We start from the raw sequence: 14,611 nt of genomic DNA on the forward strand, positions 1-14,611 counted from the left end.
CCCCCCCCCCTTAAAAGAAATAAAAATTAATGGGGGTCTTGACACACAATAATTTGCTTTCCAATCCTTCGTGTAAGTGTAGGTAACATAGCGCAAACGTCATGGAAACTGAATTTTTTTTCTCCAAAAGAAAAAACATTGTTTCTTGCAATGGGGGCCTTAAATCTATGAAATAAATAAAACCTTAATTAAATGACACTACATTATGAACAAGAGGGGAGGTAACGACTAAATCGAAGAAAACAAAGAGGAAAAAAATCTTTTTCTGTTTACCTTGAAAGGGGTACAGACACCCTCTGTGATGTTTCCCAAAACCTCATCCATTTGAATGTTAGAAGCTGAAAATGATTTTAAAAAATCAGTTAAAATAATAATAATAGATAGCATTTGAAAACGCAAATCCCTGCTCAACAGCAAGCTCTATACGCTACACAATCTTTACTATTACCCCAGCAGACCTGAGAGCATTCTGAAACAACCTCAACTTCATGGGAAGCATATAGTGCAAGCAGCCATTTATAGGCGCGAAAACACTAACATACTGACAAGATCTTCCTCTCTCTATGGCTGGGTATCCATTCTCACTTGGGTGAAGTGAGGAAAATTCGTGTAAAGTGCCTTTCCCAAGGACATGTCGGGCTCACGGTTTGAACCCCCGAACTCGCAGTTCAGAGAAATGCAACACCAGAGTATGATAGAACTACTACAAAATAAATATAATGCTACATAAATACATCCATAATGAATGTATTGAAAAGAATGCAGATGCTGTACACTCGACACTTTGAAAAAGATAACGTTTTACTTCATCAGCACATTATCACAACCTTACTGGTTCTAACAGAGCTCGTAAATTCTGCTTCCATACTCGAGCACAAACTAAAGCTGGAGTCTGAGGCATTAATTTAATAAAACAAAAATCTTATCTCTTCATTTGTAAATGTCCCATTGTTCTTCATGATTCAGGAAAATCACCTATTTTCCCAGCCTGTTGATATTTTAAAAAACATTTCAAAGTCAGATTAATATAGACAAAAACCACATCTTTCAAAAGATCTGCTTAGCTACAACCCGAAAGCTTTTACAACTATTGTGTAAGACGTGCACACAGGGTAAAAAGAGAATATTCCTCTTCTCGTAAAAAAAAATAAATCCAAATTCGATAAGACATCTGAAACGCTAAATGGACAATATGTGAGAATAAAAAGAAACATCAGTTTGTTGAAGGTATGTAACAGGAGAGATGAACGGAAGAATTTGTCACGTATATAAATTTTTATTTCACTCATGTACAGACATTTTTCTCGGTTTTTTACAAAGGCAGTGGTATCACAAAGTTAATACGTACTCATGCATACATGCAAGAAAGGATACAAATAGTATATATGCTGAAACACTACTGCTCCATAAACATTCCCCCCCCCCCCCTCTCTCCCACTCTCTGTGTGTTTCATTTGTAGAGTCATGTGTAACCTCACTGCATTTCATGTGTACAATGAATGTAATACCTGTGCAGCCTTTGAGAAGCGACTGCAAATATTCCTTCTCTGAGGCTGATGCCTGGTGCAACCAGGCCAACATGTCGCCCACATATCGCAGAGGGTCATGGGAATGAAGCTCGATGGGTCTGGGAGTTCCACCTGGCCCTGGTACAAAATAATAATAATAATAACAATTATAATAATAATAATAATAGGCTAATAAAAATTACTATAATAACAATAGCATTCGTATGGTGCAAATTCCTGTTCAACAGCAAGCTGTATGTGTATTTACAATCTATATTATTACCCCAGCAGATCTGATAGCATTCTGAAACAACCTCAGCTTCGCAGGTAGCCTACATTAGTGGTTTTAGACAAAAGGCCTATTTGCGATATTTAATATCCTGCACAAAATAATCTTACACCTGCTAAAAGTTAGGTTTAATCCTTCTGGAGAAAGGAGCTGAAAAAATTAAATGAAAAAAACTTTTAGGGAAGGCGATTTATAGCAACAACAAGAATAACAAGAATTCGAGGTTAATGAAACAATGTCCTATTCTTTTTCTCTCTCAGTTCACGTTTATGTATAACATACTTGAGTAACGAGACTTGCAGTTAAACAGATTTGTTTTAGAGCGAACGATTCGTAACTCTGTGGCGTCTGAAGGATCGATAACCCTTTTTTCCCAGGCATATAAAACCTACAAATAAGTACTCACCCCCACGAGTCAGAGCATCAATAAAGCCTCTGACAACTGAACTCCTTCTTGCCTTGCCAAACTCATCTAGAGAGTATCTGAAAAAATGCAAAAGGTTCTAAACTTTCTTTGAAAAATATGACCTTACAGAAGATTATTATAAATTACAGCCTTCACTTTTCGTTACAGTCGAACTCGGACAAAATTAATCAGGGCGGGCTACATGTAAGTTACTTGTGCATCCAAATCAAATTGCTTGCAAAGTGTTAAACAAAAAGAGTACCCAACCCAACTTTGTCTTAGACTTTACATGATTAAAACAGGTTTCAAACCAAAATCTTTTTTTCAAGTGACAAAACAGAAAAAATTCAAAACCAATTCAATTATCAGGAATATAAATACAGTCGAACCTGCTCTAACGACCACCTGCTCAAGACAATCACTTGTACAAATGGCCACTTCTCACTCCCCCAACCTCCCTTGCGGATATCTGTATTTTAATGACACTGTCCAAGATATCCACTTGTCTAAGACACCCAATTTTCTCCTTGGCAAAGGTCGTTTTGGGCAATTTCGACAGCATGTATACGTACTTGAGCAAAACTGGTCTGTCTTGAAGAGCTTCCACAGCCTGACACAGCATGGGGCTTACGTCGGGTGTATCTTGAGTCACCAGGCGGCATTGATCTACAAAGGAAGGAAAGACACAACAAATGGAAACTTTGCTAGTGACTACAAATCTGCCATATATCTTCTTAACCCTATTTCTACAACAAAATTCCCCAAATATCAGATCATGTAAAAGAAAAAAAACCTCCTAGAAATACAGTGGAACCTACACAATAAATACAAAATGAATGTATTTCCTTCCTTACTAACACTCTAGAATAAGAATACTCTTAATACAAGCATAAGTTTGTTTTTAAAGATTTCCCTCTTTACTAATATTCTTGCATAAGTTACTCTTATAAATAATTATAGGATTTTTTTCGTTCTTACGAAAACATCTCAAGAGTAATAAAGCAGGTTCATCTCAGGCACAAAACTTTCTTTTAATGAGCTACAAGGTGTGCAGCATAATACACAACTTAAAAGTTTTGGTTGCTGTACTCTTTTCCCCTCCTCAAAAGTTTGTCAACAGATCTAACCACACAAAGAAACATTGCACCCACTTTGAGTCCATCTGTACAAGCGTTCGTAGGCAGATTCTTGATGTAGGGCCATCGACTCCATGATTTCAAGTCTGAGAACGGAGCAAAGTCATGTGATATTATCTTGGGACCTGATCATATTCCACAGGTAGAGCAAACAATTTTCAAAAAATGGGATATAGACTTTTCTTTTCGAAAAAAAAAAAAGACTTTCCATCAAGTATGGGTCACAAGGATTTTATTTAAACCAAAAATGAGAATCAAAATGTTTCTTCAATTTTTGTTGTTGAGTACATAACATAGACGAGAATGGAACAATTGAATATATCATGAATATCTTGTTACCCCCATTTGCTCGGAAACTTTTGGTCTACCACAAACTGACACCAGAAATGAATTTCCACTTGGCAAATCCTATTGGGTTTAAGAAATAAGTCTTTCCTGGAGGTCACTTTCAATTTTTTAAAAGTTTCCTGTTTCAAAGTGAAAAAAAAAAGGTAAAATGGTATAGGTTATTTAAGAGGTGGGACCTCTGACTTAAACGTCCATCTCCCTACTGAGCATCTTCTGAATGCACACAAAGAAAATCAAGAGATAGATTTTGTACCCAGCTGTTTGATGATTTGTACGCAACAGAAACTTGCAGTCACTGTGGATCTGTTTGACTCTGGCCAAGGCTTTGAAAAAATCCTGCAAAGAACACATCAATACAAATGCTAATTTTATGAAAAACAGTCACAATGTGTGTGTGTGTGTGTGCGTGTGTGCATGTGCATGATTGAGTGTTTGTGCATGTGTGTCATTTCTTCTGTAAGCATATGTGCAAAGATTAATTTGTCAATTTGTCACTTTATGTATGAATTTCTATTTGCATTTTTATGTAAAGCACATAGTGTGGTGTGCATATAGGAAAAGCTGCTATAAAAAATTATCTACACTTGCATTTTTATATAAAGCACAATAGTAAATATACATTGGGATAGCAGTTATAACAAAATTATCTTCACTATTATTACCATTGTCCATAAACTTCGTTTAAGAGCAAAATAATTGGAACTCGAGCGTTCATCCTAGGCTAAATTATGCCCCTACCACGTGTAGAGTTCCATCCTTGCTGCCACGGAGAGATTTCATTTCATCCTGTTTTAGCTGAAACTTGTCAAGGAACGCATTGGCTACTTGCTCCTTGACTTGAAGCCGTTGACTGAAAAGACCAATACATATATGAGAGTCAAGTGTATATATTTGAGAGTTGGAAAGAGAAAAACGAGAGAGAGAGAGAGAGAGAGAGAGAGAGAGAGAGAGAGAGAGAGAGAGAGACAGACAGACAGACAGACAGACAGACAGACAGACTGAGAGAATTTACTGACGAAGAAGGAAAGGGAGAGATAGAAAGAATAAAGAACACCCTGAGGCAGAACTAGAGACAGAGAACTAAAAACAAAAAATAATCGAGAAAGATAACATAACTAATTAAAACACACAGCTAAAAAAAAGGGACGCTCCCCCCCAAAAAAGAAAAGAAAACAACACCAAAAAACCCCCAAAGAAAACCCCCCCCCAACAACCATAACAAAAAACTGCCTCTTGCAAGATTACGAGTCGGGGAGCTTGACTACTAGACTAGTCACACCATAAGCATCCATCTCTGTTTGAGCATATAAACAAATTATGTGTAGATGCTCTCACCTTTCATGATGCAAAGACGTGGTCTGGCTAATCAGATGGTGTGTCTTAGCTTTAGCTGCCTGAAATAAAATCATTCACTGTCAAGAAAAAACCAGTGGCAGGCAGGCAGGCAGGCAGGCAAAGAATGACTTTTTAACTTGGTAAGTGATCTCTAAGACAACTATTAAGCTCAAAGGCATGACTTGTCAACCAAACGTCCATCCAGGGAGGAGTATCTCTAATTCTGGCACCTAGCACTTTTTGGGCTAATTAGCAAAGTCTAAAAAATACAGCAGTCTGTCAGAAATACGATATCAATCATGCCAAAGTTATAAAATCACTCAGAAATACGATATCAATCATGCCAAAGTTATAAAATCACCAAAACTATCATGAAAAAGGCAAACTAGGCTTCGCCACTGACAACAATTTGCAATTTTGTTCTTAAAAGGTTTGAGGTACTGAAACATGCTATTGCAATTTTACATTAAAAATTTTATATTTAATATCTCATGTTTTTTTCTTGACATACAATAAGTGTCATATCTGATGAACGTGTCTTATCCATGACCAGTTTATGAGTTTCTAAGAAAATTATTAGCTTGTGCCTTATAGCTCGAGAATAAGACAGAATTGCAATGAAAGAGGGGTCAGTGTGAATGCAATCTATAATAATAATAATTCAATCTATTTCATTGCTTTGCACGTAACACAGGCAATTACTTGAAAATTCTTGTCATCAGCACATTCTTGCAACCTTGGTGAACTGACATTAACTCATTAACTCTAAAAGTCAATAAATTTGAAAAGTTCATGAATATGAGCTAAAAAAAAAGCCAATCCAATTTTGGCAAGGGAAGAAAATTAGATCGAGATTATCAGAAGCTCAAAAGCTCAAGAGAGAAGGCTATGGTATTATGTAAACAGAAAACAAATTTTAAACAAGTTTGATTAACTCTCCTTTTACCTTCTTTTTTCCCCCCTCAAAGACAGTGAACTTACAAATATTTCACAATTTTCTGAAGCAATACTTTTCATACCTTAAGACGACTTGTCATATCCAGACAACATTCATTCATTGCTTGAACATCAGAGTAAACACTGTCCAGTTGCTGAAGGAAAAAAGACACAGGCTCACTGCATTGAAAACAATATCCCTACTTTATTTCAGTGCACATTAACACATAAAATAAATATCATGCAAGTCATGGAAAACATATCACTCCACTCACCATACTTTATATATATCATTATCATTGAAAACAATTCAAAAGAAACCACAACTGAGTGAATAATGAAGTAGGATGAGGAACTTTAGGCACCCCAATATTTTTTTAATTCACTTATTCTGGATCAAGCACATATTGGGGGGATGGCCTGATTTTAGATGTGGATCATGCAGCCATTACTAGATTGAGATTAGATTTTTATGAACCTATCTTTTTCATGTTGAAAGGACCCACATATTTTAAACTCAACTTGTTGTAACACAGTACAGAATAGACTTATATAACCTGTAAGAGTTCAAAGTGAATGGCAAGAGTATCTTACACCGACTAATCCAGTATTATAGAACATTAACCTGTTTAATAGAATTGGAGAAAAGGAAACACACCTCTTTCACAGCCTGGAAAGCAGTAAGGAATTCTTCATTGATAGCAAGACTTCTTTTCTCAATATCACTCCGAAGATTTCGACGGCTGCGCAAACTGTTTTCAGTGAAAAACGTTGATAAAGCTTTCAAGGCTTCCAGCATGTCCTGTTATAACCAAGAAAAACAAAAGCATCATAATTTTGGTAAATGATGGATCTTTATTTTAACCAACATTGTATTATTAACTGACTATACATCTGGTTGTTAAATTACATGCAGATTTTTTAATCATAAATTTTCTATGGACAGAGCATTTTGTGTTTGCACTTACCATCAACAAAATCAAATATATATATAATATGTTAAGTTTAAACTCCCCAGCATAATGAAAGTTTTGTGAATGACCATTGCACACGAAGAAGGTATGGGCAAGCATGTCCAAGTCATGGGCTGGATTTTATTAACGATTTTGAATGTCTTGTGGTCAACGCAGGAGAAAATTAGGTTTAGCAATACCAATCGAGCTTGTGTATATCTAGGCGGCCAAATTTTGATCCCTGTTTGCGGGTGTATTATTGGACCGGATCAGAATGTAGGTGACTGACTTTTTCTAAAACTGCTCATGCAGCTTGACCAACTTATTTCCTTGCCATATGCTTTATGTTTTCAGTTGTAAACATAGTTTTCCACGAGAAGTAGTTGATTTAAAAAGTCCTCATGCAAACACCCCCACCTTTTGGCAAAGGCTCAGTTATAAATAGTGACCAATGACTTTGCAAGTTATCTTGACCTCGTAGAGCGTCTCCTGGCCAAGATATCGATCAATTAAGTGACGCGGTCCAGCTGAGCGACTACACGCTATGTGTTATCACTTGTTTCGCCGTGCTGATGTACTAATTGTTGAGTTTATCGCGTTTTGCGCTTCGTTTATTTATTTGATCGTTTACCATTTTTGAATGGCTCATTCTATCAGCTTTAAGAAAATATACGGTTTTATATGCCATTTTATCATGTGTTGAGCCGTAAATGGTCATTTTTCAGTAGCAGGTATACATCTCGGGTATCTCAGCTGATCCCCCCCCCCACCCCCCGGCCAAACCCCCATGGTTACAACCAATCGGTCGTGGCGGCGGGGCATTTTTGGCGGGTTATTTCCGGTGAAACGCTGAGCGCTTCTAGGGTTAAGTACGGCTAGCCTCTTCCGAGTCTCAAATGGGTTTGGACCTTTTCTATAAATTTACCGGTGGTTTTTTCACCCTGGCAACTCAGTCAGTTTTTTTTACTCGACTTCCGTTTTTGTTTCCAATACTTTTTTACTTTCCCTCCCGTCCCACACTTAGCTACCAGTTGTCCATTTGCTACTACTAGAGACCCCTCTCGGCTTACCGGCACCCATCTCATACCGGCAGTTGGCACGCATTTGGTATAAAATTGGACAACCAGACAATTATGTGATAACCTGGCATGCCGTCTGCTATAGAATTCCGTGCAACATTGTTTTGTTTTCAATTTCAACAATTTTGAGCAGAATCAGACACCTGTGTGAGCAGAAATAATCCATTTTATCTCCAAAGGTAAGAACCGCGTTCAGTCATTACGGCTTGCAGATACGCAATGCGTCATGGGAAATATGCTATTGGTACTGTAATCGTACCAGCAGGATTCATTTCGCATTTTTATTCAGTTTATAAGGTGTCCAGTTACCGGCACAAACCATTCGCTGCTCTTTGTTGTAACAATTGGTGCCGGTAGGGGGGTGCCGGTAACGGGTGCTCAGATTTGACAAAGGCACCCAATACCGGCACCCTATATTTTTTTACATGCGTGACTTGAAAAATAGTTATTTCTGGATGGACTATGGATGGCATCTTAGCACTTTAGATTTTTTAGTTCTATGATTTAATATAGTTCTAGATAGATCTATTTAGAAACGGATTCATTAGAAAATGAGCGACTTTAGATTTTTCTTTTTGAACTCACTTCAGACGGTTCACACAACAGTTGCGTGACCCCCGCCGCGACGCTCGCGACGGCTCCCACAAGCTCTTAGTGACCAACTTTGGAATTTTTTTTCGCTCTACAAATCACGCACGGATCGCGAGACCCGCCTCGTACCCTTGTTTGGCCAAGCCTGAGCTACTTAGACTTCGTTTCGTATCTCTCGGGTCGGTAGTTTTTAAGGTGAAGGACAGTGACCCCAACTGGGGTTGAACAGACCGGAAATCGCGCTTTGCTTTTTTCTATACAGCTGATAGTAATCCGACAGTCGCGTCGTAGTAACGTTCGAAGAAGTCGCATGAACAAGAATCACATAATTTCGCCGTTTTCTATACTTCTGTACGTTTTACAAGTTCTAGTGTCTCAGAATATGATGTGTCTAATAGTTAGGATCCTGGATATGTACCCGAACACGGCCCGAGTCGTAGTTCTAGGGCTAGATCTAGCACTAGTACTGGTGTTGTTTTTCGCGCAACGAAATCACAACGTCGTGCCATACATCTGTCTCATGTAATACAGTGTATGGGTCTGAATCAATGCACAGACCAGCTTTTATATTTTCACCAAACACTCGCACATGGATACAAATCAAACCAGAACACTTTGAACTTTTATTTTTGTTGTTGTAGTGAATTTCATTCTACCTGTGACGTCTCTGGAAATTTTTTGGAAAATCAAATTCATGCCCATTTTTAAAAAATCATACAAATTAAAGTATTAGACTTAGACAACTTTAGTTGTTTGTATTAGATTAAGCTTGAATGTTACTTTACTGTGTCAAAAAATAATTACAATAGGGTAATTCTGAGAGTTGTTGTGATTTATTGAAATACCCCCCAAAACGCCAGTCTTCAACGCTTGTGACTGGTGAAAGGACCCAGTCGTAAGTGAGTTAATGTTTGAAACATTTATATGAAGTAAACTCTATCCCTTCCCATCTCCCGTTGTATGTGATGATGACGATGATGTTCCTCTGTCCAATGTATGTGGTGATGATGTTCCTCCAGCCACTGTTTCCACATGTTGTGATGTTGTTCGTGCTCCTACTGCTTCTGTTTCAAAAGAACTTACTGGCCCTCCCCCAACTGCCCTTGTCTCTAAGTTGTGAGTGGTCAGTTGATGCCCTAGACTTTTCGACCACAGGTCTGGAATTCTCGGGGATCGAAAGTACCTCCGAGGACTTCCTGGATCCTGCAGCAGAGTTTCAGCTAAATTTGGTTTCAACACCAGCTCGGGATCCTGTGGATGACCAGGACCATGACTATTGTCTGCCTGAGTAGGCATTGAGACCATTGGAAGATGAAACTCTGGTGACACCCCAAGATCCCCCAAAACTGCCTCAGGACAACACTTTTGCTTTGTCCTTGACAAGCTAATTGATCACGCCATTGCCACTGGATGGACGGCATCAGACATGCATTGGGTCCGCCGTCGTCATTTGCACAAAATCGAACCTAAGGAGAACGAGGGGGCATACAGTTCTAAAGTACCTTCATTTGTACAATCAACTCATTCCTGCTCCCTCATTCGTCAACCTGTCAGAAAGTGTTTGCAAATAGTTGCATTTTGTAGCTCTATCTCCACAGAGAATGGAACTTTTTGAATTTTTCAAATCCATCAATAAACTAAAAAGTTACGATTTTTTTAATCAATTAATTTTTGGTACACTTTTATATAATGAAAAAAACCCAAAATATGGGACATTCTTTGGTGAGTTTTGAGACAATATTCGTCATAACTCGCTCATTTCTAGGAGTATTTAAATGAAACTTGGCAACCCAGTACATTTTCTAGTGCAGAATCTAGTCCTGCTTTCAGATTTTTCATAGCTATCCTACTTTTTGAGTTTTATGAAGTCGTTTATAGGTAAAAATGTGGCGGTTTTCGGTGCGTTTTGAGACAATATTTGTCATAGCTCGCCTATTTCTTGGAGTATGTAAATGAAACTTGGCAGTCTAGTACAGTTTTTAATGCAGAATCTAGTCATGCTGTCAGATTTTTAATATCTGTCATACTTTTTGAGTTGTAAAGACATTAACAGGTAAAAAAGTGGCGTTCTTTACAGATTTACAAAGTTTATCAGTCATATCTTCTCCCAAAGTCATGATATTTGAATGAAACTTGACAACATAAAAGGTTCCTCCTTGCCAAGCAATGATCTGGATCAATATTTGTCACAAAAATGTAAGTAGAGAATTGGATTTATTAGTCTAATAAATCCAGTTCTCCACTAGTAAAAGCATGCATACTTTGTTATAGAAAATAAGATCATCTCTGTGTATATATCCATTGTTGGTCAGTGTCCTATTGTGTGGTAGATTAAGATGCGTTTAGATAATATCTATAGTTTACAAGTCATGGGAATATTTCGCACGTGTAGGCTACAACTCATACTATAAATGTAACATATTACTTACACCCCCCCCCCCCCCCTTCTCTCTCTCTCTCTCTCTCACACGCACACACACACATGCACGCGCGCGCACTCACGCACGTGTGAACGATAACAATGTATAAACGGGACTATTTTCCAAGACTGGACTGAATAAGTACCGTACTCTTTAATAACAATCTTAATGCCTCACTTTTCCAAACAGAGCACAGAGGACGAGTCCAAGTGTGTGCTTTTCCCCAGAGGGGGGAATAGGCTTTCATAACGCAAACACAATGTCATACATACAACTTCTTAGATGTTTGCTTTTCTGTTTCTATTCTTCTGTCATGCAATCAAGCAAATAAAAATGACTACATCTATTGTATTGTGACTAAAATGCAAAAAAAACACAAGTTATCAAGGCTCCCGTTTAGTTTTCAAGTATCCTTCCCCCCCTTTCCATTTAACATTAGCGGGGCCTCGTTTGTAGCGCCCGAGGCGACCGATGGCTGATGACGTCACTCAGTGGAAATTTCCAGGCCGCCGGCCGTTCACCCAGCACACGCAAATGGCAATGTCGCTTTTTCCCTTAGTTACTCCCACATTTTTAAAGATTACGCCAAAACCGCTAAACACAGAAGCATGAAATTTTAAGGGAATAAAGAAAAATGGTGTACAACGTATCAGTCAGTTTGACAAATCACAGCTCCGAAAAACCTTCAAAGCGCACCACATCAACCACTTTCGCAAACGTTTTCGACTGCTTCTAGGATGGGTACAATGTTGTCAAACTGCATACTACGAGATTGACCTCTTTTCTGATTGGCTGCCAAGTTTCATTCATATCCATTCTCGAGAAGCGGCGTGAGAGCGAGTTGAAGACAACAACCTTAGTGTTAGTGCGTCCCATGAAACACCCCCGCGGCGGGGGCCAAAAATTGGCAGAACAAAATGCGCTCCGTGGGCATTGCTACAACCTGCCCGTACCAGCAGGCTGGAACTCTATGGTTTCAACACAGAGAAGCGGGCTCAGGCCCCTAAGTATGGCTTAGGGGCAAAGTACAAAGCATGGGAGGAGGCGAAGAAATTGGAAGAAGAGAAGAAAAAGGAAGTCTAAGAGGAAAAGAGGAAGAGAGAAAGGGAGAGAAAAGAGTGGAGAAGGAAGAAGAGAAAAGAGGGGAAAAGGTTAACGAAGTTGGAGAAGCAGAGAGCAGGGAAGAAGAAGAAGAAACAACAGGGGGAAAGGAAGTGGGAGTAAGGGAGTAAGGGAAGGAAGAGGAAAGTACAGGCAAAGATGATGAAGAAAAAGAGAAGAAAAGGAGAGAGTGAGGAGGAGGAAGAGGATGAAAAGGAGGTGGGATTGGTTTACGACGATGACCGCTCCCCAGATGAGAGTGTTTTGAGAGATCCGAATCTGTGTTTATACACTTGTGGGGGGGTGGGGGGTGAGAAAGATAGATGGGTGGGTTGTGACGTGTGTGAGTTGTGGTTGAATCATAAAGGGTGCTGTGGTTGTATCATAAGGGGTGTTGTGGTCGACAGAGTGCTGTGTTGAGCGAAATGTCAAAGAGTGAACTTACGTTTGTGTGCCCCGAGTTGGAGTAAAATGTTCATGTGAGTTTTTGTTTGTTTTTGTAAAGTGTTTTACGGCGCTCGCAACTGCATAAGGTCATATGAGCGCGCGGGACACACCTAATATTTTCAGTTGGTAGGAAATTTTTGAATTTTGCCCGGGTGGCGACCGAAGCCTAGTACTCTTATCGATTTTAGACCACCAAGGGATCTTTAACGTGCGCAACTTGCACACGGGCCCTCTGAGATTTGTCGCCCTTGTCCGAGAAAGCTAGGTGTAGATCTTTCCTACCAGAAGATCAGGGGTATGGCAGAAAGACAGCAGTAAGGAGAAGCCGAGGAGTAGCAGTAGAAAGGCTGCAGAAAGAGTCAGGAGCCCAGAGGAGGGGGCAAAGGAGGTGAGGGGGTGGGGGCAGAAAGTGGAAATTAAAGCAGACAACAGAACATTGCTAGAGAGCAGGAAAGGGGGTGAAAGGAGACAATTTTAGAGAAGAAAATTTTTTGGTCGCTACCCGGATTCGAACCCGGGACCTTTGAATGAGAGGCCAACACCTTAACCTCTAGGCCACGAGAGCCCCCCATGTGAGTTTGTTGTGATATGTGTGGAAGAGTATTTAAGTGAAGTATGCTGTTTTAACCCATAATTTGATATTTTACAGTTAGATTCGACATTTTCCTGAAAATAATTGATTTGCGACAGTTTTAATAGCGGTTTTATGTGTGTTGTCTGCAGCAAACATTGAAACAGTACTGTACAGTATGACCCCCAAAGCAGTGCTTCTGTGTGCGGGAGTGAAAGTAAAATTTTACATTGTTTCCGATTTTGGATTCTAGCTCTAAAATTTAAAATTTTTATTTATGGAGAAAGGCCGGGACCACTTCTCCCGAGAGTGCCAGATCTTGGGGCTTGGCTTGGGGGGGGGGGGGGGGGGAGTTCATACTCCGAACTCGTCTCAGTCACAAAGAATAATCATTTCACTGTTAGTCTTAATTAGAACGCAGCTGCAACCCAAACCACAAAATGATTCTCAGAAATAGATACCTTGTCATTGTCAAGTCGGGTTTCGAGAATTTTGTTAAGTTTTCTCGACAGTGGGTTATTTGTTGAAGCAGTCACCGGTTCGGCACCGTCCTTATCCGCCATGTTTGTTGTTGTGACACGACAACGCCTAATTGTTGTGAAAATAGTTGATATCTAGGTTAATTGATCATCGTTTGGGAGGAATGGTCCGAATTCTCAGTTTTTCATAGAAAAATTAACAACATAAAATAAAATTCATATGCTTAAAACATTACACTTAGAAGACAAGCTGCACAGAAAATGTTCAGATGAGATGTTTATATAGTTATAAGAAAACATTGTTTGAATAGACTTTAGAAACAATAAATGACAACATCCTGTTCCTACCTAGATCTAATGTAAGTTCTTAGGCCCTAGTAAAGTCATCATTCTAGAACAGTAGTGTCACAGAATAACAGAAGATCAACACAGCGTTGTACAGAGGCTTCAACATCGGAAATGGCGACGACAAAGCAAAGCCAAAACACAGGGATTGGAGGGCAGTCCACCCCTTCGTCGAAAAATAATGCGGCTGGGAGTATTGTTGACGATTTCATGTACGGATCAAATGTTGCTTCAGCTCACATTTACATTCGTATGGGTAAGTTATCCCTAAGTGTATGTAAATCTAGATACTAGACTAGATCTAGATATCTATGTTTATTTATTGTAGGCTACTAGAATGTAGACTAGAGTCAGTAGAGTGTAGATCTCTAGGCTAGATAGACCTATTATTGTGGAAGAGGCTAGACTTGAAGTCTACCCGTACTTAATAAGTACGGCGAGACTACCAGTCTAGCCGTACTTAATGACGGCAAGACCAGCAGCCGTACTTAATGACGGTTGGATAGCAAGAATCCTATATTATATCAATCTATATTATAATAAAATTGAGTGAAGCTACAGCGAGCATGTAGCAAATCTCTGTGATTGGCAGTAATGGCCACCTCTATTCTCACCCGGAGTGAGAATAGTGCAGGCGAGTCTTGTGGCTATTCTCACCCGGTGCGCG

The 14,611-nt window shown here is 39.3% G+C and overlaps 2 protein-coding genes across 2 annotated transcripts in view; one reads left to right on the forward strand and one right to left on the reverse strand.

Annotated features, from left to right (window-relative positions):
* The window catches only part of LOC101850544 (conserved oligomeric Golgi complex subunit 6), a 22,792-nt gene extending 9,069 nt beyond the window's left edge, over nt 1-13,723 (reverse strand). Inside the window, exons 1-11 of the mRNA XM_005093668.3 lie at nt 13,582-13,723; nt 6,617-6,760; nt 6,042-6,113; nt 5,023-5,081; nt 4,426-4,537; nt 3,941-4,023; nt 3,355-3,425; nt 2,776-2,869; nt 2,204-2,280; nt 1,509-1,646; nt 274-338 (exon numbers count right to left, since the gene is read on the reverse strand). Of these exons, the coding sequence (XP_005093725.1) occupies nt 274-338; nt 1,509-1,646; nt 2,204-2,280; nt 2,776-2,869; nt 3,355-3,425; nt 3,941-4,023; nt 4,426-4,537; nt 5,023-5,081; nt 6,042-6,113; nt 6,617-6,760; nt 13,582-13,683 (1,017 nt within the window). The 5' untranslated portion in view covers nt 13,684-13,723. The remainder of the gene's footprint in view (nt 1-273; nt 339-1,508; nt 1,647-2,203; nt 2,281-2,775; nt 2,870-3,354; nt 3,426-3,940; nt 4,024-4,425; nt 4,538-5,022; nt 5,082-6,041; nt 6,114-6,616; nt 6,761-13,581) is intronic.
* A 182-nt stretch (nt 13,724-13,905) lies between these two features.
* LOC101850785 (protein lifeguard 4) overlaps nt 13,906-14,611 on the forward strand; it is a 13,450-nt gene continuing 12,744 nt past the window's right edge. Inside the window, exon 1 of the mRNA XM_005093669.3 lies at nt 13,906-14,200. Coding sequence (XP_005093726.1) covers nt 14,059-14,200 — 142 coding nt within the window. The 5' untranslated portion in view covers nt 13,906-14,058. The remainder of the gene's footprint in view (nt 14,201-14,611) is intronic.

This window comes from Aplysia californica, unplaced genomic scaffold (genome assembly GCF_000002075.1).
Source record: "Aplysia californica isolate F4 #8 unplaced genomic scaffold, AplCal3.0 scaffold00067, whole genome shotgun sequence".
Taxonomy (NCBI): Eukaryota; Metazoa; Mollusca; class Gastropoda; order Aplysiida; family Aplysiidae; genus Aplysia; species Aplysia californica.